Raw genomic sequence first — 25,955 nt, forward strand, 5'->3', positions numbered from 1 at the left:
AAAATGGATCAAGGAGCTTGGTATCAAATCAGAGACTCTGCATCTGATAGAAGAAAAAGTTGGCTCCGATCTACATATTGTGGCGTAGGGCTCCAAATTCCTTAATAGGACACCCATAGCACAAGAGTTAATAACAAGAATCAACAAATGGGACTTACTTAAACTAAAAAGTTTTTTCTCAGCAAGAGAAACAATAAGAGAGGTAAATAGGGAGCCTACATCATGGGAACAAATTTTTACTCCTCACACTTCAGATAGAGCCCTAATATCCAGAGTATACAAAGAACACAAAAAATTAAACAATAAGATAACAAATAACCCAATCAACAAATGGGCCAAGGACCTGAACAGACACTTCTCAGAGGGGGACATACAATCAATCAACAAGTACATGAAAAAATGCTCACCATCTCTAGCAGTCAGAGAAATGCAAATCAAAACCACCCTAAGATACCATCTCACTCCAGTAAGATTGGCGGCCATTATGAAGTCAAACAACAACAAGTGTTGGCGAGGATGTGGGGAAAAGGGTACACTTGTACATTGCTGGTGGGACTGCAAATTGGTGCGGCCAATTTGGAAATCAGTATGGAGATTCCTGGGAAAGCTGGGAATGGAACCACCATTTGACCCAGCTATTGCCCTTCTTGGACTATTCCCTGAAGACCTTAAAAGAGCGTACTATAGAGATACTGCTACATCGATGTTCATAGCAGCACAATTCACAATAGCTAGACTGTGGAACCAACCTAGATGCCCTTCAATAGATGAATGGATAAAAAAATGTGGCATTTATACACAATGGCATATTACTCTGCACTAAAAAATGACAAAATCATGGAATTTGCAGGGAAATGGATGGCACTAGTGCAGATTATGCTAAGTGAAGCTAGCCAATCCCTAAAGAACAAATGCCAAATGTCTTCTTTGATATAAGGAGAGCAACTAAGAACAGAATAGGGAGGAAAAGCATGAGAAGAAGATCACCATTAAACAGGGTCGAGAGGGCGGAGGGAAAGAGAGAGAGAAGGGAAATTGCATGGTAAAGGAAGGAGACCCTCATTGTTATACAAAATTACATATAATAGGACGTGAGGGGAAAGGGGAAAAAAACAAGAGAGAGAAATGAATCACAGTAGATGGGGTAGAGAGATAAGATGGGAGGAGAGGGGAGGGGAGGGAAGGGGGGATAGTAGAGGATAGGAAAGGCAGCAGAATACAACAGACACTAGTATGGCAATATGTAAAAAAGTGGTTGTGGAACCGATGTGAATCTGCAATATGTATACGGGGTAAAAATGGGAGTTCATAATCTGCTTGAATCAAATGTATGAAATATGATATGTCAAGAGCTTTGTAATGTTTTGAACAACTAATAATAAAAAAAGGAATAAAAAAATTAAAAAACAATAAAAAAAAAGAGAAATAGACTACACCTTGTGAAGGGAAGAAACAAATTTTGGCCACGTTTGCAATCTACCACAGCTACTTCAAATTGGATTTATTACTTGTGCTCCAACTGCCAAGACAAATAAAGCTTTTCAAAAAGTGAAAAAAAAAATAGAATATGCTAAGGTAAAAATCACATGATATGTGTTAGCATCCACATATCAGAGAGAACATTTCTGCCTTTGTTTTTTTGGGACTGGCTTATTTCATTTAGCATGATAATAGTCTCCGCCACCATCATGCTAACACACAATAACAGTGGGGAGGGAAGAATAGAAGTTTGTTGGATTAGACCAAAGGGAATGAAGGTAAAGGAGAAGGGATGGGTATAGGAAAAACAGTAGAATGAATCGGACATAGCTTTCCTATGTTCATATATGAATACACGACCAATAAAACTCCGCGTCATGTACAATCGCAAGAATGAGAAATTATACTCCATGTATGTATACTATGTCAAAATACACTCTATCGTCATGCATCTCTAAAAACAACACATAAAAAAATCATGGAATTCTTGGGGAAAAACAAAAATAGGGCAACTACTTTGTTTTTAAAAATGTGTAATTCCTTCATCCGTCCTTATGTGTATAACTGGGATGTAATAAGTGAATTTGTTGCTTATCTCAAATGAATATTTCATTTTTAAGGAAAAAATTAAAAATCACATTATATGTTATCAAAAATGTATGCCTATATAGTTTATCTTACACAATAGGTTCTTGCTGACATTTTTTGTTATGCTTATTGGATGGATAGCTCTTACACATGATAAATAGTTGCTTCTTGAAGTAATTCCTAATAAAAACTAAATTACATGTTTTTTAAAAAAATTGATAAATCAATTATTATTTAATTCAGTGACTGTCTAATGGGAACCTATCATGAAGCTAGTAACATGATACTAGCCCTGCCAGAAAGGCAAGAGAAGTCCCAAGGAACTGGGAAATAATGAATCAAATAGAGGAGCGCTTGCAAGCAGTGAGAACTTAACCAACTCTAGGAAGAACAGAGAAGGCTCTAAGCTCAAGCAGTAAGTGAAGGATTTGGTCGGCAAGGAAGGCTGTATGCTGGTGGAGCAGGCAAACTCCAATATGTGATACTGCGAGAATAAAATACAAAATCATACAAGGTCCAGATGACAGGGAACTGGAATATTCATGTGGCAAAGAAATATGAAGCTTCACATTACTCCAGGAAATGAGAACCCAGAATGTTCTTTGAGACGCTCAGAGATGTGTCTTCTTCACTCTGCTTTGTCCAATTAATACACTGACCTTGGTGCTTCCTGTTGAGGTTGTTGCTTTCGCTTAGAAACCTGGAACTGCGCTGCAGAGCTGCTGACCCATTAGAAAGGAGGGATTCTGAGAACTGAAAAACAGAACAGCTTAAACCTGGTGACCACAGGGCAGTGTGGGATCCTGCTGGGGACAGAGAAAGCCATCCTGTAAGAACAGCCTCTAGTTAGAGCCTCCTTTCCAAACAAGAATGTCAACCAGGGAACAGGAGGGACCATTCAGTATGAGGAAAGAACAGGAATACATTGTTAAATGTATAAAGGAGGACAGCCATTATAAAAAGATTTTCACTGGGCTTGGTGGCATATCTCTATAATCCCAGCAACTTGGAGGCTAAGGCAGGAGGATTGCAAGTTCAAGGCCAGCCTCAGCAACTTAGTGAGATCCTGTCTCAACAAAGAAAAAGGGGGGAGGGGGAAAGAGCTGGGGATGTGGCTTTGTGATTAAAGCATCTGAGTTCAATCCCCAGCACCAAAAAAAAAAAAAAAAAAAAATTCACCACAAGAAACATGAGTCACATAGATATCAGGTGGCATTATTGTTTTTAATCATAAGGAATAGTGAGATTTTCCTTATTTCTTCAATCCTAGTCTCTAGTGTTCAAAAAGAAGTACTTATGACTATTAAAAATTTATAATGAGCTGGGCATGGGGGCATATGCCTATAGTCCCAGCTATTTGGGAGGCTGAAGCAAGAGATTCACTTGAGCCCTGGGCTTTGAGACTAGCCTGGGCATAGCAAGACCCTGTCTCTTAAAAAAAATCAATTTAAATCAAAATGTGTATCATATGATAACAGAAGCCATTACCAGATTCCACCAGAAAAGAATGTGAGTATATATTTGAGCCATTAAGTCTTTACTCAAGATCCTTCTAGAACAACCTCCCCTAGTGCCCCCAAAAGGAAGGTATACCCTGAAGCCTGAGAGCATTTCTTACCAGGATGGTCTCACTCACAGTCCTGTGAGCATCGTTGGCCAGTTTCTCTGATTCTTCTGTCAGGCTCTGAAGGTTGTAGTGGACGTGAGCGGCACTGGTGGCATTGAGGGTCACATGTCTGACATTTTTAAGGCCACTATCAAATCAGCATATTTAGAGATGTTATGATACACTAAATCAAATTTGTGGATTCACAGGAAAATTATAAGTGCCCATTATTCTTGGAAGCCTCCTAGTTCCCTTCTCCTTAGGAAAACATGGATTCCCCTTCAAATCCTCATTGTCACAGTGACGCTCAGAATTGATCTTTAATTAAAACCAGAAGAAGAGATTATTGCTGTTTCCTTAGACAAACATTCCATCACTTTCAAACAGCTGCCCTCCACATTCCCTGAGCGCTGTTTAACCTTTGCTTATGCTGAGGGACGGCTACTTGTCTGTGTTGGTGATAATCTCTCCTACAAGGCACTTGCTAATTGTCAAAAAGTTTTCCTACACACATAAGGATGCTGAATCTCCTCCCTCAAATGGCACACCCCAGGCTGATGGAATTCAATAGAGATGTCGCAGGAAGATCAGATAATATTTCAATCAGCTGAACTCCATTCTAACAAGTGGGCCAATCACTTAGGAATCTGTCAGATGGTAATGGCGCAACTTCATCCAGCTCTCTCTATCTGGAAAATGAAATCTGACAACTGGTACATCTTTTCTGAGTAACTCACTTCATTTTCTTTCTCAGGTTATTGAGTTGGGCGAGTCCCAGGCCAGACATTACCAGTTATTTTCTGTTACTATTTGATTGGCAAAATCAGGTGACTTATAAATAAAAGCTAATAACATTATGTAACTCTGTGTATCATACAAAATTGCTTCTACTATTCTTATACTAAGTAATAAAGTAATAAAGATTTTGTTCTAGTGATTCTTAAGAGTCACAATATCTTTTTTTTCACTTCTGGGAGATGATAAAAAGTGTGAAGCACAGTATCTAATTCCATTTTCTATGATTGGTTCCTATGGCATGTGCTTGAAGCTGCTATCCATCCATTGAGCTCACGATTTACACATTAGTCTATCTTATATTGTTTTTAATTGCTTTTGTTGTGAGCTAATCTCTCATGGTAGCAGTTCCTAAATGTGGAGATATTTACTTTTCCCCTTCCATAGAATACACTTCCACACAAACACATACAGGTTCCCACCTATCATTTTAAAGAAAAAAAAAATGTACCAATTAATACCCAGGATTGTGTGAATGACCTGTAAGACCTAAAACATTGGCTTCTACATTTGCTGCATGTTAGAATCAACTAAGCATCTTTAAAACAAATTACAAAGATCAGTTCACATCCCAAAGAACTTAAGTGACACTCTTGTGGGAGGCAAGACAAGGGACAAAGGCTTCGATGTTTTATGAAGTTCCCAGTTAGACTGATGTGCAGATGAGTTTGGGAACCATTGGCTGACACTTGTGTTTCTGGTTTAATGGCATTTTAAACTAAATGAGCACATATTTAATGAACATCCCGAAACGTTAAGTTAAAATAAGTTTTGTGTTACAATGGCAGCCCTTCAGGCAGTAGGAAATAATTGGAAATGGATCTATCAAGCCTTGGAAAAGAGACCACTGACACTTTTATAGGTGCAGTGTGAGCATACCTTCCATTCAAGTCAGTTCCCAAAAGGCAAGATCTGTATAGAAATTAATATTTTTATGCAACCTGCATGTATCCTAACAAAGATCTGAATACTTAGTAGGTGCTTGCAAAAACCTCAGTAACTTGATATTATAGTATACTATTTGTTTCACTTCTATTTCCAGCTCTGTTTGCATTTTCCCATCATGCTGGTGGTAAACTACAATAGCAGACGTAAGAGGAAATCTGACTTATGGCATAAATAAAATAGGAGTCCTTATTTTTACACAAAGAAACAAGAGTGATTCACCCCTGCGATTGAAATAGCTGTCCTTATTCTAAGCAATGGGCCACTACTTCTGAAATTCCCCAAAGTGTGTGACCTTACCGGTCCAAAACACCTGCTAGTCTCTGGAGCTCAATGGCATGGTCCTCCGCTCTGTGGACGAGATCAATTGCTTTCCTTTTGGACATCTGCATGACCAGGTCATCTACATGTTGCCTGAGTTTGGCAGTCCACAGAAGTAGCTCATCCCGGTGATGCTCCAACTGCTACATGGAGAAATTAGTTTTGTAAATATATGTACATCTATTTCACAATGTCTGAGTACACATAGAGATGAGTAGTATGAGAATTCTTTGAAAGCTTTATTGTGGTTGAGTTTTAACTTACTGCTAGAGCATTTTGTGTAGTATCTCCATGTGCACTAGCCGCATCTATTAATCCTCTTCCTTTGGCAATTAGCTTTGAGGTCAAATTCGGTTCTTCTTGAACACGAAGCTTTTTATCCTGCAGCAAAAATCACCTTTTAAGGTTGTTTCATAAAAGTAAGGCAGTTTCTGAGCTTTGGTGCCTAACGCCACCTACTGAAAGTACTCGAGGCTCATTTTGTTAGCAGCTAAAAATGATACTGTTGACCTCTAAGTATTTGGTTACCAGTTCTAAATGAGACTAGTGAGGCTAGTGAGACTCACTCTGAATTCTCTCAGATTGGCCTTGACAATGAGCAGTAGGCGGTTGGTCTCCTGGGTCTTGGTCTCCGCATCTCTCAGGAGCTCCTCTGCTGCCCTCAGTTCACTGTGGTGCTTTGAAAGGAAGCCTTTGGCTGTTTTTTTTAATACCTCCAATTCTTCCTGTGGCTTTTGGTAATGCTTCTGAACTTGTGACAATAAATCTTCAGCAGCCCTGACGAATTAAATGTTTCACATAGTAAGTAAATGAACAAAAAAGCTCTTAGCTCGGGAATGCACTGGAAAGAATTTTTACGTGTTCACACCTAGTTTCTTCTTGATATCATGAGTGATACATCAAAGTTATTCTTTTTTTATTTTTCTATTGTTTGGACCTTGAGCATGCTAGGCAAGTGTTTTGCAATTGAGATTCATCCCCATCCCAGAACAGTTTTTCTAAGACAGCTTTTGGTCTGACAGATTTATACTTTACTTTTAACACACTATTTTCCATAAACTTCCCAACATGTTTTAGACATGTAATTAAAAGAAATCATCTTAGTGAAACTAGATTCAGAATATTAGAGCTACTTTCTGTGTCAATAATGGGAACTGTGATGTTTCATTATAATATGGCAAGAAATTTCAAGAACAGGGCTATTCAGTGGTTCACTATGAATTTACCAATTTATTTATATGATACAAAGGATTTTCTGAAGTTGGTTAAAAAACAGACTTTTAAAAAACCTTCAAGTCACTTTTCTTAAAAGATATTTTGCATCATTAATAAATGCAACCTTCAGAAAGTCAATATATCTTTCCTATTTCCTTATAAATGTGTTATCCACTTGCTTATTTAAGTCAATTTTGAATTTACAGCTGCATAGAATATGAAAATTCCATACTACGCACCTTGCAGTGGCCAAATACATCCCATTATTTCTCTAACTCAATTTTTCAGGTGAACTTTGAAAAATTCCATGGAAAATACCTTGTAAACTACCCTGAGCTTTCATAGGTATCAGATCACTGGGTTAAGACATGAGAGAAAATGCTATTCAAGGATATACACAAGAAAATATTTTTGAACTCTGACACTGAAATAACATTAGAAGTTCTTTGAACATACTTATGATTTTTAATTATAATAAAGATGTTGCATTATGAATGAGACAACAAAACTAAAGCAGAGTTCATGGAAAGCACAATTCCAATATATCAAACACTTGATCATGATTGATCACTCTTGTTATTAAATAAGGTATCTTTTTTTTTTTTTTTTTTTTTAATTTATTTATTTTTTGGCGGACACAACATCTTTGTTTGTATGTGGTGCTGAGGATCGAACCCGGGCCGCAGGCACACCAGGCGAGCGCGCTACCGCTTGAGCCACATCCCCAGCCCCGTAAATAAGGTATCTTTAGGAAAATGTAAAATAGGGGTCCAACTTCCATCTATGAAATGACTTGACCATGGTGAAATGATTCAGTTTCCAATGACTTGAACCCAGGAAGAACAGCAAAAAACTCCACACTCTTCATACTGTAAAATTCATTGGATTAGTACAGCAAGCCAGTGTGTCCCAGACTATTTCTTTATAATCCAACTGTCCCATGAACCATTAAGCAGGTTTCATGAGAAAAGTCTTATAGTGAAAGAAACCACATGACATTTCCCCAGCCCCTCCTTGGAAATGTTAATGCACTAAAAGATTTGAGAAGACTTGCAGTAAAGAACTTGTCTCTCTGTAGCAGACACCGTGTCTCCCAAAGGTATCTGGCAATAGAACACTTTTCTTTAATGATATGTCTTTCAATAGCTCTGGGGATACTGGAGTAGAAAATAGTTGGGAAACAGAGCTACAAACAATAATCTTCAGTGTGTGGACATGAGTTCATGTGACAGGCTGGAGTCACTGGCCTGGCAATCCTAGAAGTATTGCCACTGGTCCTTAATTGGTAACAGTGGCTTACCAGCTCAACTGTGCAAGCGAGGTAATTTATGCTGATACTGCTTTCGTTCCTGGAATCTGGTGTTTTGGTACATGCTAGGTATGACCAGTCCTATTATGGTTTGGATGTGAGGTGTCCTCCAAAATCTCATGTGTGAGACAATGCAAGAAGGGTTAGAGGTGAAATGATTGGGCTATGAGAGCCTTAACCTAATCAGTGAATTATTCCCCTGAAAGGATTAACTGAGTGGTAACTGCAGGATGGTAGGGTGTGGCTGGAGGAAGTGGGTCATTGGGAGTGTGCCTTTGGAATATATATTGTGTATCTGGCGAGTCTCTCTCTCTTTGCTGTCAGATCATCATGTGAGTTGCTTTCCTTTGTCATACCCTTCCTCCATGATGTTCTGCCTCACCTCAAGCCCTGGGGATTGGGGTCTGCTGTCTATGGACTGAGACTCCAGATAAACTTTTCCCCCTCTAAAATTATTCTTGTCAGGACTTTTAGTCATAGCAGTAAAAAACTGACTAAAATAAGTCCTGGTAAGAACCATGGATGCAACATCTCTAATGGGCTTCCTTGGGCAGAAACACCACACCCATCCTGCATTTTCACTGCTAGGGAAAAAGTGTGCTCAGGGAGCCCTTCTGGAAAGAAGCCTTCATGGATTCCTCCACACTCCATTGCATCCTTTTTCCCGTTTAAGTTGGGAATCCTCAATAAGTCTTGGCGACAAATTCAATTGTATGCTGAATTCTGTGAGTCCTGGTGAAACTCTAATTAGCTTGATGGTCTGACACAAACATCAAAAACAATGGTTTGTGTGCTAAATCTGCTTACCTATGGGATTGCTCTATGCAAACATATCACTAATTTTATAAGAATTATAATTAAAGAGCCAATGATTACTCTTAAAATAATTCATGTAATTTTAAATGAGATAAATATAGGAATGATACATGTAAAATTGTGGAGTGGAAGCTGGAGAACCCATTTTGAACTCATATAATTTTTTTTAAAATAAAAGATTTCCTCCCTCTCCCTCCATTCCTTTTTTGCAGTACTAGAGATGGAAACCAGTGCCTTAAATATGCAAGAACACACAAAAAGGTTTCATTGTCATAGTTTCACTTATATATTAAAAAGAGAAATCAACAATCTGAATAGTAGTAACTTCATTTCAAACAGAAGCCAGACACAGGGGCACATGCCCATAATCCCATCTACTCAGGAGGCTGAGGCAGGAGAATTGCAAGTTTGAGGCCAGCCTGAGCAACTTAGTGAGACCCTGACTTAAAATAAAATTTTAAAAAAGAGTTGGGGAGGGCTTTGGGATTGTGGCTCAGTGGTAGAGCGCTTGCCTAGCACGTGCGAGGCCCTTGGTTCGATCCTCAGCACCACATAAAAATATGTAAATAAAATAAAGGTATCGTGTCCAACTACAACTAAAAAATAAATATTAAAAAAGCGGGGGTGGGGGGGTTGGGGATAGAGCTCAATGGTGAGTACTGGTCTAGCGTGCGGTGAGACACTATTCAATCCCCAATACTGAAGAGAAAAGAAAAGAGAAAAAGAAACAGAAGAACTACAGTGACAGAGAAAGGGGTCCAAAGGAGCCTAGCCGGAGAGGGAGGGTAGGGGACACCTAGGGAAACAGGGCAGGGCTGACTCGGCATTTCACCTTCCTCTCAACTGCATCTTCAGAAAATGAAGTTTTCCTCATTAGAGAAGGAGCTCCACGCTGTCTTCATTTTTGTCCTTTGTCCCCCACTCCTGGCACCATGCCTGCCACCCGAGACTCAATCCCCTGCTAAGTGCATGGATGAACTGACCATGTGAGGATGATGATGGGAGGGGATGGTCCCCTTCGATGATGCCAGGGGATTCCAGGGAGGGCCTGGAAATCTCCGTCCTTAACAAGCTTCTTAAAAGATAGGGACTCCTCTGCCTAGAAAGGCCAAGAGGGCTACCTACTGATGCAACGAGAGAAGGAGCACACTCTGTACAGCACAGAGGAGGTCTCAGTGTCTCCTTCCCCATCTCCCGGGACCCCACCATCTTCTGATCTCCCCCATGGCATCTACTTTATGGTTCTCTCAGGGACCCCTCCAAGTCCTAAGTAATGTCATAGTAATTAGGTTCCTAGTCTGCTCTCCAAACTGCATCCAACTGTAAGCCCCCCCCATTTTATGTTTCAACCAACAAAGCAACAATAATGCCAAAATTATGTCAATGACAAAGGAAAGATGTAGATCTAACCCTCTAGCAGGTTGCTAAAGATGTGTGTCTTGTTTTCAAACATGAATTCTGAAACTAATTTGGAAATGCACATCAGGAATCCTCAACATGTGAATTCTTTGACTAAATGATTCTAATTCTTAATATCTACTCTGACAAGAAAAAAAAGCTGAAATAGGGAAAAATTATAACTATATATACTATCAATATATAAATATTTGATATTTTAAAAAAGACATATTGGAAAATATATAATAATATCAATATATATATCTTTGATACTTAAAAACAGACATATTGGAAAATATATAATAATCTTGTATAAGAGGATTCAAAACAGCAATAAATCATAAATAGTTTGAATACATCAACTAGAAAGAATAAGCATATTTAATATCATCCTTAAGGCATTCATCAGAGCCTGGCAGAAGGACAACTTGTGTTAATACATCAAGTAATAACTGAATGAAAATATAAAGAAATGAACCTAAAAGGAAGTTTTGAGCTCCCTGAGCAGGCACAATAATTCTTCATGATCTCTGTCATTTCTCATGGTAGTTTTCAATGAGTGCTTGTAGAACCCAGCTCAGTTATTCTCAGAGTAACATCCATGTGTTTATGGCCTGCTTACCTATGGACTCTACATCTGTGAGAGACACCCTTGCATGTGATCTATAATAAGCACAGTACCATGAGGCTCTTTTGATACATAAAATGTAATTCAAGAGTGATAGAAAAAACCAGAACTACTTCACCATAGCATAAAGACAGATTGTAATGACTGTACTGCTTACAACCTCTACTCTGGAGGGGTCAGTACCCATCTCCTCATATACCTAATAATGGTGCGGGTGGGGGTCTTCTCTTCTTCCACAATATTCCATCCCCAGCGAGCACTTTTTTTTTTTTTTTTGCAATTATTCTTCCTCCTCTCCCCATGTCCACCTTCCCATCTCTACTTGGTGGTGTTGAGAATGATATTTAGGAACTTACTTGAGTTCAAGGGTGGCATTTTGGTGCAAGTGTGTGAAATTCCTTTTCTGTATAATTTCCAGCAAAGATGAAATGTTCTGTTGGATATTGTGAAGAGTAGAATCGGGTAGCTGGAAATCTTCATCCAAGGTCTGATTTAAAGTTGTTGCCTTTTCAAGGATTTCTACGGAGAAAATTCATCAATCATTTCATAAGTCTCATCAAAGCAGACAGTACTAAATGGAAGGACTTAGAATCTTCTTTGGTGAGGACTCTTCTGTCCACCTAGGCTGGGCAGGACCTCCACTCCACTCAGGCCAGGCTATGGCATCCCGTCTATCCCAGCATACTCTGCACATCCCCTAACACAGCACTCCTGAAGCTGGGATTACTGTTCTATTTCATGTCAGTTTTCCTCTGTACCCACAAACTCCATGAGGGCAGGGACTAGTCATCCTGCTCCCCTTGGCATTTCCTTGTAGGTGGCATGGGCACAGAAGCCACCAACATTTGATTCTTCTCTTTTTATTAAGCATTTTTTATTCTAATAATTTTCTTACTTTTTGCTCTATAGAGTTTTTTTTTTTTTGCATTGGATTTTGTACTTTTTAAGTCCTTATACTATATTCAAAAATGAAAGCAAAAAATGTGTTTCTGGTAGCCAGAAAACTGAAAATAACCAAGAGTCCAAGGAGAACCCACTGTGGAGTGTGTGAATTACTCTATTAGGCTGGATGTACTTTGGCAGCAAACTGAAACTCCAAATTCTTTCTTCTTCCACTCTGGGAGAATGGATATCAACTTTACCATAATGGGGCTTGAGAATTAGGATCCAAGTGTTAGGCACAAAATAATATGGAAAATAAAAAAGGAAACGTGCACTGTTTAAAAAAGAAATCTCTCAGTGGAAGACTATGGCCTGGACATTCAGGATTCTCAAATGATGGAAGATTCCAGTCCTATGGCTGTAGGAGCTTAGCACAAGACACATGCATCTATCTACTCACACATCTAATAAAGTGACTGTGACTTTTCCCACCAAATAAGCTCAGAGCCCCACACAAGACCTGCCCATCATACCTCTGATGCTCTGATGCAGCCTCTTGATGAATGTGGCCAGGTCTTGACTTTTGTCAAGGATAGTCTCAGTTTCCCTGTTCACCTGCTGGCTGTTTGTTAACACTCTAGTGAGCTGACAGAAAAATAAGGTCCTGGGTTAGTGTGACCTTAAATCCTACTTATTGTCTCTTTTAAGAAAAAAACTCTACCAATCTATCTATCCATCCATCCATCCATTTTCCAGGAAACAGAGTGAAGATATACACTATCTGTAAATCAAGGTTAATGCCTGATGGAAACTAAGTGGTTAATGTGATAATTTAATACTCAATGAGAGAAAAGATGGTATATTTTTACAAGCAGCAAAACTATCAAACCACAGATACTCCCTGTGTCTGTTCACTTTAGAATGCAAGTGCAGTCACAGGTCACTGAACGATGAGGATACGTTGTCTGAGATATACATCATTAGGAGATATTTCATCACTGTGCCAATGCCATAGTGTGTTTATACATACCTACATGGTGTAGCCTCTACGCATACACACTGTATAGCTATTGCTGCCAGGGTCATGATGGACAGAAACTATACCAGATTAAATCAAGCACAAAGGAAAATGACACTATCAAGAGACTCAGTAAACATGAAATGTATGAGGCTATTGGCATAAAAGTACACAATGTATTAAGAGGAAAAAGTATACTACTGCCAATTGATGAAAGAGTTTCACAGCTACTTATTATATCATTGTTAAGTATTATGCACTGTACACAGTCCAATACTTATAAATGACTGGGGGCTGCACAGTAGGTTGTTTAACCCAGCAGCACCACATTTGCTACAATGATTGGACAGCCACAGTAAGACTTAAGCAATAGACATTTTTTAGTTCCATTATGAATCTTATGAGAATTCTGTCATATCTGTCCATCATTGACCCAAATATTATGCAGCAACAACTATCAGAAACGACTATATATCAGCAACGACTATATAGAAAATCAAACCTTACTAAGTTGTATAACCTGAGAAAATTGAGTCTCTAAGAGTTAAGAACAAGGAGTCAGGCAAACTGGGTGTTATTCCCAATTCTTCCAGGCGGTGGAGCTACACATCTCCAAGCCTCATCTATAACACTGGGGTAATAATAACACTATAATAACACTTACTAGCCCAGAGACTGAGATTTAGCGCCCTTAACTATTATTTTAATGAAGAATTTCATAATTTGTAAAATGAAAGGCTGTTTGTAATTTCCAAGAATACAACATAACTCAGACGGGGCTTTAAAGTGTTTTCTAGTCATGACCAAAGAGAATCTTCTTTAATGGACAGAATTTATCAAGATCAGCTCATCACTTTCTACCAAATGTTTGTTTGCTGAAGTACTGAAAGCCTACTAAACCCTTAAACTCTTTTCAAATTATCCTGAATTCTAAATCAACAGAAAACAAACTAATACTTTCGTTTAGTGTAGAGGCTTCTAGGTGTGTATGTTGAGAAATTTACAAGTGACAAATTGTAAATTTGACAATAGGCCTCCTGAGCCATCTACACATGAGGAGATTCATTTTAAGGATCCCTAAAAACCATTTCTCTGGCATGAACTAAACAGAATAAATAATTCCCTGCTGAGAAGAAGACAAGCTGACATGATACTTCAAGTTCCCAAATCAGAACTGCCCCCTGCCTGAAGCCTGTATGTTGGGGGACACCACATACTGGAGTCTATGCTACGTCCCATCTCCACCCAATAAATCACAGGAAGCTTTACTGGTCTTCAGTGGAGGACCTTGCACTCATCATGTGCTCAGTTATAAAATTAATTTAGAGGGAGGAAACCTGAAGAATACTTTTAATCCTACCCATACCCCTTAGTTTGGAAAAGACAATGGAAGTCAGATAGCAAAGCCACCACCTGATTCTTCCCTCTGCAGAGATGACAAAAAGTAAGTCAGGAGCCTTTTCCCACTAAACCACAGAAACTGTCGGGTTAGAAAAAATCTGATGATAAAGCACTTGGAGCAGCTCCTGAAAGAGGGGGCTGGTCTGACCTTATCAGAACCTTCCAGAGAGCCACAAGGCAATGGCTCACAAGGGCTGGGAGGAGGGCTGGGTGGGGAGCTGGTTTTTGTGCCAAGAACCTACCTGCTTTTGCAGGTCCTCCGTCTGTTCTGCAACACCTTCCAGTTGAATCCCTGCCCAATTCTTTTGGGCATTTGCTTTTAATAAAGACTCCTGGGAACAAAGGAAACATCACCATGCTTCAAAGTACAAAGTTCTGATTCTTAACAAAGAATCACTTATTAATCCCCCCCCTTTTTTTTTGTTCACAGAAAGAAGTTCTACTTTCCTTAAGTTGTCATTTAAAAATAAAGCAGCCTACATTCACTTAAGTTTCAATTATAGCTACATGATTCTATACTGCCACCCATTGCTTTGTATTTCCCACATAGACATAAATTCACAGTCTGGTGTGTTAGGCAGAATCAGAGATTGCTGAGTTTCTTAGATAAAAGTCTGCCTTTATTTCAGTATCAAAGTCATATTTTTTTTTTTTTTGGTGTTGCTAGGGATTGAGCACCAAAAAAAAAAAAAAAAAAGTCATAAATTTCAACTACAATTGCCAACAAGTTAAAAAATGTATTCCATAAACAAAATCATTTATAATTATTAAGTGCTTAATTTATGCCAACACTAATTTCTTTACTTGTTTGAATTTATTTAAACCTAAAAACATTCCTTTGAAGCTGACATATTACTGTTTCAGGGAGGTTAAGTAACTTTCCCAAGATCCCTGTGCTGGCAAATAATATAAAATAACAAGAGTTCACACTCTTAACCTTTGTTGGATACTTTGCATAAACATAAAAAGTTATTTCAAGGGATGGACAAGTATTTTAAATTGGAACAAAAAATTCAAAATTAGTTAAAATTTAAGTCAAGTATTCATGTCACTTGATAAATTTAAAGTGCAGTTATACCCCTGGGGCCCACACTGGCAGAAAACAGAATTTGTTGATTGTATATAGGGTAGTTAGAAAGAAAATTTAAATATTTTTTATTATTTTAGATTTTTTCAGATGGATAATTTCTCATCTTCCCAAGACATTGTTTGCTATTTGAGAGAAAATAATTTTAAAACATTCCTTTGAGTTTCCTAAATTTTCCTTGCTTTCATTAGAGAAAGGACCATTAGAGGAGAGTGGATCACAGACCCACCCCTACATCCCTACATGTACAGAAACACACCGACACGTGTCTAAGGAAATAGTAAGTCTGAGAAAAGCTTTTATTTCACAAAAGTCATTTAGAAATGACTATCCTTTTTATTACTGCATCACACAGTAAAGATCTCAAATTCTAATGTATAGGTATCAAGCACAATTCTAATGTAAAGGTATCAATCACATTTTCTTCCCATGAAAATTTAAAGTGCCAGAGGAGGGTGTCATTTACTAAATCAATCTCTTAACTTCCCATCCTTTAACTAGACCTTGTTGACAAAACATTAAAGTGTGATTGATCCCCAGAAATTTTAACAGTTTTCTAGGGGAGGATTTTTGTGCCTTGGAACTTCAATTAAGAATGACATACTTAATAGAATATCATCCTTCTTCAGCCTAAACCAACTTTAAGGAAGATACTGTCCAGATTTCTTTCCTGTATTTGTGTTAGGATGATTGTTTTCAAATATCCAAAGTCTGTCAAAAGAGGAGCAAGGGATTTTCGTTTTATTCCAAAGGGCAAAACAAGGACCATGGGGGCAGACTGTATAGAGGTCCTAAGGAGCAAGTCTCAAACCATAGAGCCATCCCCAAGGAAACAGGTGTGAGATGACGAGTCCCTGTCACTGGTCACCTTCAAGGCAATGCTGGAAAGCTCCCAGTGGGGGATGATGGAAGTGAGGCTCCTACACTGGGGGACAGACAGAACACTCCTACTACCCCCACTGACTATCTCTCCATGACACGTGTCTGTCTCTATATTCTTAGTACCTACCTGGAGATATTTAGTTGTATTTTCCAGGTTTGACAAAATTCCATGTGGGACAGGAAAGATGCCAGTGAGGTTCATAGAAAGAATGGCATTGCTAACATCATCCAAGTCATTCAGCAACACACCTGCACACTCATCATCACAAGCTAGGAGAGAAGGGAAAAGGGAGAGAGGTTTAAAGTTAACACAAAGTGGCCTGCCCTGTGTCCATGGGTTGTGTGAGCCATTTTGTCAACAATACGAGCAAAGGACATGCCAAGTTCTCAGGTATGGCATCTGATCTCATTATCACTCCTGCTGTGGGTAGGTGGGCAGTACCATACAATTGCCAATCCCCTGTTCTCATATGGTTGCACTGAGACTCAGATCAGAGAAGGGACATCTCTGGGGTTACACTGAAAGGAACGGCTGAATACAGGAGTGCCTTCTGGTATGGTCATTATACTTCCTCAACCTTTAAAGTACTATTGCTTGTCTATAACTCAGGCCAACTGCAACAATCCCAGGACTCCTTCCAAAGCCTGGTCTATGACTTACTCAGAGAGTTTGCAGACTCTCCCTTGGCAAATGCAAATGAAGGACAATGGAGGAAATAGGTAATGCTACAGTGAGATTTGGGTAACACCAATGACAGCCCCATGGTGGTGTTGCCTGTCCTGGGATGACTGATCCTTGGTTCCACTACAAGAACAAACTATTAACACAGCTGAACTATTGAGCTAAAATTCCTGTGCTGCCTTGGGTATCAATGATGGTATCCTAGAACTCCTGCCTTGGCTTATAAATTCACTTCATTAGATGCAACAGCCATCTATGCTCAATTAAAATAATAATATAGAATATAAAATAAAATGAGACTTTCAGTCTCCTGTTGACACTCTAGGTCACTATAACCATTTCTTTCCTACAAAAGCTAACATTGGAGAGGAAAATGTAGCTTTAAACATTTAGACAAGAAATACCTACAAACACAATTGCTTTCCACCAGAATATGTCTTGGTTGGCATTCCTGGCATCGGATCCCTGTGGCCCCTGGCCTGCAGGTACACTGCCCAGAGATGCGGTCACAGTCACTGTGAACAGACCCCTGTGGACTGCAGTCACACTTCTGGCAACTGCCACCTGGTATCTGAGGATCCCCATGGTAGCCTGAGGAGCACCTATAGAAAGGAAGATATCAGGCACAGACAGTGCAGTCAACACTCGTCAGTAAATACAAAAAGCAGCCCCTGCCCAAGGACAGTAATCATTCGTGCCAAATGAAATGCAAAGCACATATTCATCTCAGGAGACCCTGACCTGGAACAGTCATGAGGTCTCATATCAATTTCGCACTTGCAAATTGAGAATGACTCCCAAATCATGATAGCAAATATGTCCAGTGCATTATATGTATGTTAGGTGTCCCTAGTGATCTCCATGTGATAATTCAAGGGCATACCTTTCACAATATTGTCCTTCATAGCCCAGAGTACAGGCATCGCAACGGAAATCTCCATCACCTTCCAAGACACAAGTGGGACTAAAGCTGGAAGAGAATAGGTTTGTTTTTTATTTTTCCTTGAATTTTTCAGATATGTAGCTTCAAATCTTTCATAAGGAACTTATTCATGACTATTGGGACATGTCATAGTGTTTGAAAAGTTAAGTGAGCACATTAGATGATTAGACAAGCATTTTAGAGCTTAACTCTGTTGGGGAAAACCAAGAAAAATAAAAAATGTAATTAATATAAGTGTGCTCAGATCTTGCATCCAAAAGACATTCAAGCAGCCCTTTTCAGTGACAGTCCTGTGAGGGCTGGGCAGAAGACCAATCTTAGGAATTATAACTAATTAGTCACCCGGGAAAGCATCCCAGATAAAAACGGATCCTGTTCTGAGATTTACATGAGAGTTACCTGCTCACCATGTGATAAAGTGATTAAGAGTTGAAATGACTGTGAAGCATGAAAGACAGCAGGGAGAAGAAGGCTGAACAGACACAGAAGAGAACTTCATTGGCTGCAGTGAATGGCAGAGAAGAAGCCAGAGGGAAGAGAAGCCCTTAGATGGGATGGCATTTGAAAATGACTGGACCTGCAGGCAGGGAGCAGGGCAGATGGTAGATGAGTAGAAGCCAAATGACAGAGCCCCTCCAAGTTTCATAAGCTGCTCAGATGCCGATCTCCTTCAGGGTCTTCAGCTTTGGGCTCATTTTTTTTTTCTTTGTAAACCTCTCTGCCTCCATATTGTAAATTACCCAGGCACCTCTAGAGGTTAAGCTAGGTACCTGCAAACTATTGAAAGAAAGCAAAACCAAACCCACTCAAATCAGTTTTGGTTCCTTGCTGGCTAATACAATGAAGTGTCCAGCATGAGTGATCAGCCCAAGGCCTCTCTGATCTGAAAGGTGAAATATCCTTCCAAATATTTCTATGGGTACAGAGAGCCAATGTAGCTATGGATATACACATAGTTGTGTATTTTCTTTTTCCCAAATCACATTACACTAAATAGTCAATTACGTATTTCCATTAGCCATTGTGCCAATTTTTCTTCTTTTTCTCCTCCTCTTCCTCCTCCTCCTCCATCTCCTCCTCCTCCTCCTCCATCTCCTCCTCCTCCTCCTCCATCTCCTCCATCTCCTCCTTCTCCTCCTCCTCCTCCTCCTCCGTTGTAGATGAACACAACATCTTTATTTATTTATTTTTATGTGGTGCTGAGAATCAAACCCACCAATTAGCTACAGCCCCATCCCCCACTGTGCCAATTCTTTACTGACAAATAAACTTCATTTTTTTCTCTGTGTTTGTATGATATTCCACTCTAGGAATATATCACAGTGTATATAATCAATCTTGTAGGTATTTCAGTTTGCCCCCAATTTCTCATGAGCAATGCTAAAATACAACCATCTTTCTACATCTATTCAAGTATTTCTATAGCACAGACTGCAAAAATGGAGTTGATGAACCAAAATTTATGTACAGATTTAATTAAAAAAACCCCAAGTTATAGCAACAACAAATTTTAGGATGCTTGGTAACTTACAAGGGAAGTGTATGTAGTACCCATCATTGGAACTCACAGCAAACATCAATTACTTGGAGATAATAAAAGAAGATTCAAACAAACATTAAAAGGAAAACTTCATTTTAGTATACCAAAAGCTGGCATTTGATCTTTCTGTATTCAATGCCTTGCCAAATAGTCATAAGTGATAATAAAATATTATTAATGAATTATAATTTTCATTTAAACACAAAGAAGAGCCATCGGCACACCCATTCCCACTTCAAATCTCTGGTTCTTTTCTGCAGTCAAGTAATTCATCATGAGTACAAGGCAGACTCTAGTCCCCATTTTATCACTAGATAATATTTCAGCACTTTGACAGGCACCAGCATATATAAATTATCCTTTTCCAAGCTTAAATTAAATAGGAATTGGATTCTTCTGGAATGGGCCACTATTCATAAAATTAATAACAACTCATCTCGATGCAGAATAGATATACAGCTGGGGGCCAAAATTAGTCTTTAAAAAAAAAATCCCCAAACTTAAAAGTCCTTTCTTCAAGTTGTTCCAGTCTAACACCCAAGATCAACACAGATGCTTTGCTTTTGAAAAGATTCTCTGCAAATACTTATGAGAATGAACACTTCAAAAAAAATGTTTATCTCCAAACACGGAGATATCTACAAACATGGAGACATGTTTGTAGACCACTCAGAGACCGAGAAGTGAGGCCAAGAATGGAAGCAAACCTGACTGTGGCTGAGCAGGTGTACCGCAAGCACAGCAGAGCTCACCTGGAAGGGTAGGGGTGAGGACAGGTGCACGGAGAACAGTCCCCAGCGGAGCCAGTCACCTTTCCATAGTAGCCAGGAGCGCACACGTCACAGTGGTCACCAATGGTGTTATCATGGCAGTTCTGGAGTCCCATGTTTCAGAAGGAGAATGAAACAATGGAAGATGGTTAAAAACCATCCTGATAGGGGACAGCCAAGTGTTATCTGTTTCATATCAGTTAGGCTTTGGTTGTGGTGGTTCTTGAATTTCTAAGGATGAGAGAGCATTTTTCTTCCTCTGTTTTAAATCCTGGAAATTTTTCCAGCTCTGTGGCTTTCATTCGTCATAAGACTATATTCATCCAATAAAACCTAGAAATTACTAGGACATTTTTTCCAAAGTAAAAAGAGACACAGGACCCCTAAAAGCAGCCAGCTTTCAGAATCTTGAAATGAGGATCTAAAATATACAGTGACCTAAAATAAAAGTGATTGCAAGCACCAGCTGGGGTTCAATGATCGCAGGCAGGGAGTTAAAAGAGCAGAAGTGAACACATAGACAGTTTAGGAAACAGACCCTGAAGAAGAACTTATGGTCTCAGAGCACCACCAACAGATTCTTATAAAGGAAAGGAAATTCCAGTTAGATTTTGTGTCACCAGTTGACTATGGTCCTATTTTTTTTTTTTTGTAAAAAATGCATGTTTTTTTAAGCTAGAAGAGCAAATGATTCTTGTTACTCTATTCCAATTTAGAATCTGCTTTTGCTCAATTTGACAGTGTTTATTGAGCTCCTGTAGAAAGGGTCTCATGACTGATGCAGGTGAGATGGAAAGAATAAAAAAGAGGGAGTCCTTGAGCCAACTGGAGGACTAATTCCAAGAGAGGATGAAGAAAGAAAATTTTTAAGTGTTTGCAAAACTATTTTTAAAGCCCTTTTTTTAAAAAATCGCCATTTTTCATTTTAAAGCCTTAATATTTCACCTGGTGAAAATCAATTTTTTCTTGGCTCCTCAGAGGAATCTCTCTTCAGAAATAAAATTTGCGACCTTCTCCTTAAAAAGTAAATTGCTAAATACTTCTTTTGCCAAAATAGTATAAAGCTGACATGGAATAAATATTAGGTGGGAAGAGAAGGCAGAAGTAGTTTCTCAGATTTTTCATGGTCAACATCAACTCCAACGTAAAAACTTTCCCTAACAAAGGCTGCCTGATCTTCAAGACCCTAGAGAATCAAAGACAAGCCGCCCCAAAGAACAGGAGAGAAATAAGGATCTATTAAAGAGAACTGAAGTGGGAAATGTGAGATGCTGTGGGAGATGCAGAGATGCACCTGCCATTTTTGAGTGATGTAAAAAGATTTAGATGTGTCTTCCCAAAGTGGATGGTGGAGAGGGACTCCTCAGGTATCTTCCTGGTCCTTGGTCTCCCCTTTCCAGGCCCCACTTCTATCATCCACTTTTTTTTTTGATAACCAAAGGCCTACTGACATGAAGTAGTAGGGAAAATCTTACATATTGGATGATAAAATCAGATCCGTGGAGTTCTTGATGACCACACAGATGGTTCAGAACGAGTGCTCAGGAGATTGTACTAAAGAGAAGTGGATTACTGCATAAAACCACAAAAGAAATCTGACAAGGTAAAGAGTAAGGAGGAAAAGAAAGGTCCCCAGCTCAAAGAAAAAGAATGAATTAACCAGAGCTCTATCAGTTGGAAGAATATACAGTCTTAGTATGTCATCAACACAACCAGGCAGGCAAAACTCAGAGGCTGTGCTGTGGAGACATGTCTCCTCAAGTTAGAAAGGGATGCTACCCTCTCCCTTGGTCCCTGGTGAAAGGGGAAAGGCTCTGGGCACGATATTGAAGATGATGACACACGTGTCTCAGGATGGTGAATGGACCCACAGCCACACCGTATGACCACAGGTACACAAACAGAGGGGATATAACCTGGAGGGCTGAAGATTTGCGATCTTTGGCACATGAGAGAGGGATTGATGAAGTCGTTTTGCAAGTTCTTTGATAAGATAATGCCACTTTTCAAAATTAAGTCAGAACTACTGGTTTATCTCAATGGCTCCAAACAGTATGTTCATATTCTAAACTTAGAACCTGCATCCAATTCTCTGACAGTAGGAATAGCCATTGTTGTGGACTGTACCATTCAACTTATAGATCCAAGTAAGATGTCTTGTGATTTGCAGGTGGCCTCTGCAGAAACCACAGATCTGGACAGCTATCAGCCACTGTTTACCCCAGGGAGATTTTTGCCATGGTCTAAGGTGATCTTTTTCATACTGGGTAAAGTGGCTGCGTTATTTATTTCTATTTTACAAATCAGCAGATCAGCAGGTGATCGTATAACTGTGTTCTGGTAGACTTGGGCTAGCAGCAGCAAAGTAATAATTGAGTGTCCTAGGAATACCTAATCTTGTTAGCTGTATCACGGAAAGATAAAGCATCAAAGAACTGATCAACTTTTTTCTGTATGTGACCTCTCTCCTCATAATTGGCCAAGGAAACTTCCCAGCTAATTACATCTCACTCTATTTGTCTGAAATCAATTCTCTGTAAATCCTTAAATGAGATCTTTCCATTTTCTCTATTAGGTTTTTGCTTTTGCCCGAGAGCATGAGCTGATTAGAGCGAACAAAAATTTTTAACAGTGTTGGAGTTATCTGCATCTTCATTAAATCCTTGTGTAATGGAAATAATTCTTTTATCCTTTCTTATATAATGGAGTCAGCAAAGGCTAACAGGTGTCTTTTTCATTGAGGAAAACCATGCAGAACTTCTTTGGCCAGTGGAAATTGCCTTTATTCACTTATTTGCTTGCTTGCAGTACTGGGGTTAAACCCAGGGCCTCATGCATGCTAAGCAAGAGCTCTAGCACTGAGCTGCCTCCTCAGCCTTGGAAACCTCCTTTATTTATTTATTTTTTTAAAGAGAGAGAGAGAGAGAGAGAGAGAGAGAGAGAGAGAGAGAGATTTTTTTAATATTTATTTTTTAGTTTTCAGTGGACACAACATCTTTGTTTATATGTGGTGCTGAGGATGGAACTCGGGCCGCATGCATGCTAGGCGAGCGCGCTACCGCTTGAGCCACATCCCTAGCCCCTGGAAACCTCCTTTAAATTCTACATACAAAAGACACTTCTGATCAGAGGAGGAAGACAGGCTAGTGTGGCTGAAGGCTAGGAGGGATGCACAGCTCTAATTCCTGTTTGGTTCCTTATGTCTTCTTGTGGTCAGGCCATACCCCAGATCTCTAGGGTTTTGGGTGGGTCTTTCTTGGTGGGCAGCTCACTTCTTTTATTTAAGGATATTCTAACCAGGGAAAGTCAGTTTTAGCACAGTTCATACAAGTCACTGATGTTTCCCATAGGAATTACTGTGAAAGATGAGATTTCAGGAGTAGGGAACAAATACCAGATTATTTTATGTTATCAGCAAGTCCTGGTTGGCCTATGCAAAATCAGACAGAAAATTTGCCCTCAGGGCCACAAAACTTGTGTGTGGATCACTTTGTCATTTGCAATGGTCAGAGTTCTCTTCATGTCTCCAAGATCAATCTTGGTCTAGGGGAAGGTGACCAAGAAGCAAAAGTGTACTAAGACATCCCCCAATAGAATGTGCATTTTTTAAAGATGCAAGCAGAGGGCGTTACTTTACCCAGAGAAACACTTTCAATGCAGGCGCTAACTTATTTTAAAATCTATGACATAAAGTTCTCATCCACTTTGACGATGGTTACTAGAACTGCATGTAAAAACTGACACATTTGGTAGAGTGCTTGCCTTGCATGCACAAAGCCCTGGGTTCAATCCTTAGCAACACACACACACACACACAAAAAAAAAAAAAAAAAAAAAAAAAACCCAAAGCCTGACACATTTAACTAACTCCCAACTGATGCCCACGAACAAATTCATTGAGGGAGAAAGATTTATAAAAGAATTTCTACTGGCACTGTCAGATCACCAAGTTAAGCCTTTCTGAAGGAAATACATGTTGTGTTTAGGTAAATTTAACCTCTCACTGAACCAAGGAACTGGTATGACTACAGAGCAGGAATTTAAACTCCAGTGCCTGTGCTAGTTCTAAACTTTAGGCAAACACCCACAAAACAAGCATACCAGGCACTTCCCAGTTTCGGGGTCACAAGTCTCACTGTGGTTATTGCAGTTGCAGGGCACACAAGGAGCAAGCAGAGGGCGGGGTCCCCTGCCACTGCCTTCTGGAAGCTTCCCTCTGTAGTACCCAGGGGCACAGTCCTGAAGGAATACAAAAGGACAGGGGGAAGAAAAAACAATCTGATTAAAAATTGGGCAAAGGACTTAAACAAATTTCTCCAGTGAAGACATACAAGTGGCCCACAAGCACATAAAACATTTAACATCCCTGCCATGAGGGAAATGCAAATCAAAACCACGAGATACCATCTCACACCCATTAGGGTGCCTCCTATTAAAATAACAGAAAAGAACAAGTGTTGGTGAGGATGTGAAGAAATTGCAACCCTTGTGCTTCACTGGAGGGAATGTAACATGGTTCAGCTGCTGTACAAAACGGTATGGAGGTTCCTTCAAAACTGAAATCCCATATGATCTGGCCATTCCACTTCTGGGTATGTATGCAAAAGAACTGAATGCAGGAACTTAAAGAGATATCTGTACGCCCCTTTTCACAGCAGTATTTTCACAGCAGTATTTATAATAGCCAAAAGAAGGGAAAAACCCAAATGCCCATAGAAGACTTAGTAGATAAAATAAGTATAGTCATACAGTGGAGTAGCATTCAGCCTTAAAAAGGAAAGAAATTCTGACACAGGCTAGAGTATGGATGAACCTGGAGGACATTCTGCAAGTAAAATGAGCCAGCCATAAAAATTTAAACACTGTGCAATTCCACTTATATGGGGAACCTATAGTGCTCAAGTTCATGGAGACCGAAAGTAGAATGGTGGCCGTAGAGGTGGGGAGAGGGGGATGGGCGGTTGTTGAATGGGTGCAGGGTTCCAGATGTGCAATATGAAAAGTGTTCTGGACATTGGTTAAACCAATGTACTTAACACTACTGTACATGGACTACTGTGCATGTACTTAACACTACTGATCTCTGTCTATACTTAAGAATGGTTAAGATGGTAAATCTGATGTAATATAGGTTGGAACAAAATTTAGAAAAAAATTTTAATTCAAGAAAAAAATGATCATCATGAATATACATGAGTTTCTTTTTCACATTTTCAGTTGCTGTAAACAAGCACAATTCAATTCAAAACCAGGGAACAGATTTCAATCGGTCTCCCTACCTGACATGAGAATCCAGCGGTGCCCGGGGGACAGAGACAATTCTCTAACAGGGAAGCCACCTCTCCCTCAGGGTGCAGCACTGTAGCCTTTGTGCCAACCTCCATTGAAATGTTTGAGATTCTGTGCAACCGGTGTGAAGGAGAGAGAGAGAGAGGAGATGTTAACACTTGAAAAACTTTCTAGAAGCACTGAATGTGACTTAACATTTGCATATATATTAAACCAAGGATTTCCTCCCAGTTTGAAGTAGTTCCTTCTCATGATTATAAATAAAATGCCGTAAAGTGCAACAGCAGTTTCCTTACACAGCAAAGACCCTCATCCAACATTGTAGAACTTGAATATAATGTTACAGAAAGTGTACTTGAAA

At 39.4% G+C, this 25,955-nt stretch overlaps 1 protein-coding gene across 1 annotated transcript in view; it reads right to left on the reverse strand.

Annotated features, from left to right (window-relative positions):
- Positions 1-25,955, reverse strand: part of Lama1 (laminin subunit alpha 1) — a 165,121-nt gene that overhangs the window by 45,041 nt on the left and 94,125 nt on the right. Inside the window, exons 28-41 of the mRNA XM_046467487.2 lie at positions 25,585-25,705; positions 24,407-24,544; positions 20,288-20,409; positions 17,936-18,022; positions 17,461-17,654; positions 16,498-16,640; positions 14,644-14,733; positions 12,516-12,627; positions 11,457-11,619; positions 6,301-6,511; positions 5,999-6,115; positions 5,714-5,877; positions 3,686-3,821; positions 2,727-2,820 (exon numbers count right to left, since the gene is read on the reverse strand). Of these exons, the coding sequence (XP_046323443.1) occupies positions 2,727-2,820; positions 3,686-3,821; positions 5,714-5,877; positions 5,999-6,115; positions 6,301-6,511; positions 11,457-11,619; positions 12,516-12,627; positions 14,644-14,733; positions 16,498-16,640; positions 17,461-17,654; positions 17,936-18,022; positions 20,288-20,409; positions 24,407-24,544; positions 25,585-25,705 (1,892 nt within the window). The remainder of the gene's footprint in view (positions 1-2,726; positions 2,821-3,685; positions 3,822-5,713; positions 5,878-5,998; positions 6,116-6,300; positions 6,512-11,456; positions 11,620-12,515; positions 12,628-14,643; positions 14,734-16,497; positions 16,641-17,460; positions 17,655-17,935; positions 18,023-20,287; positions 20,410-24,406; positions 24,545-25,584; positions 25,706-25,955) is intronic.

The sequence above is a fragment of the Marmota monax genome, unplaced genomic scaffold (assembly GCF_021218885.2).
Source record: "Marmota monax isolate L192 unplaced genomic scaffold, Marmota_monax_Labrador192_F-V1.1 WCK01_AAM20220418_F8-fsc00103, whole genome shotgun sequence".
NCBI lineage: Eukaryota > Metazoa > Chordata > Mammalia > Rodentia > Sciuridae > Marmota > Marmota monax.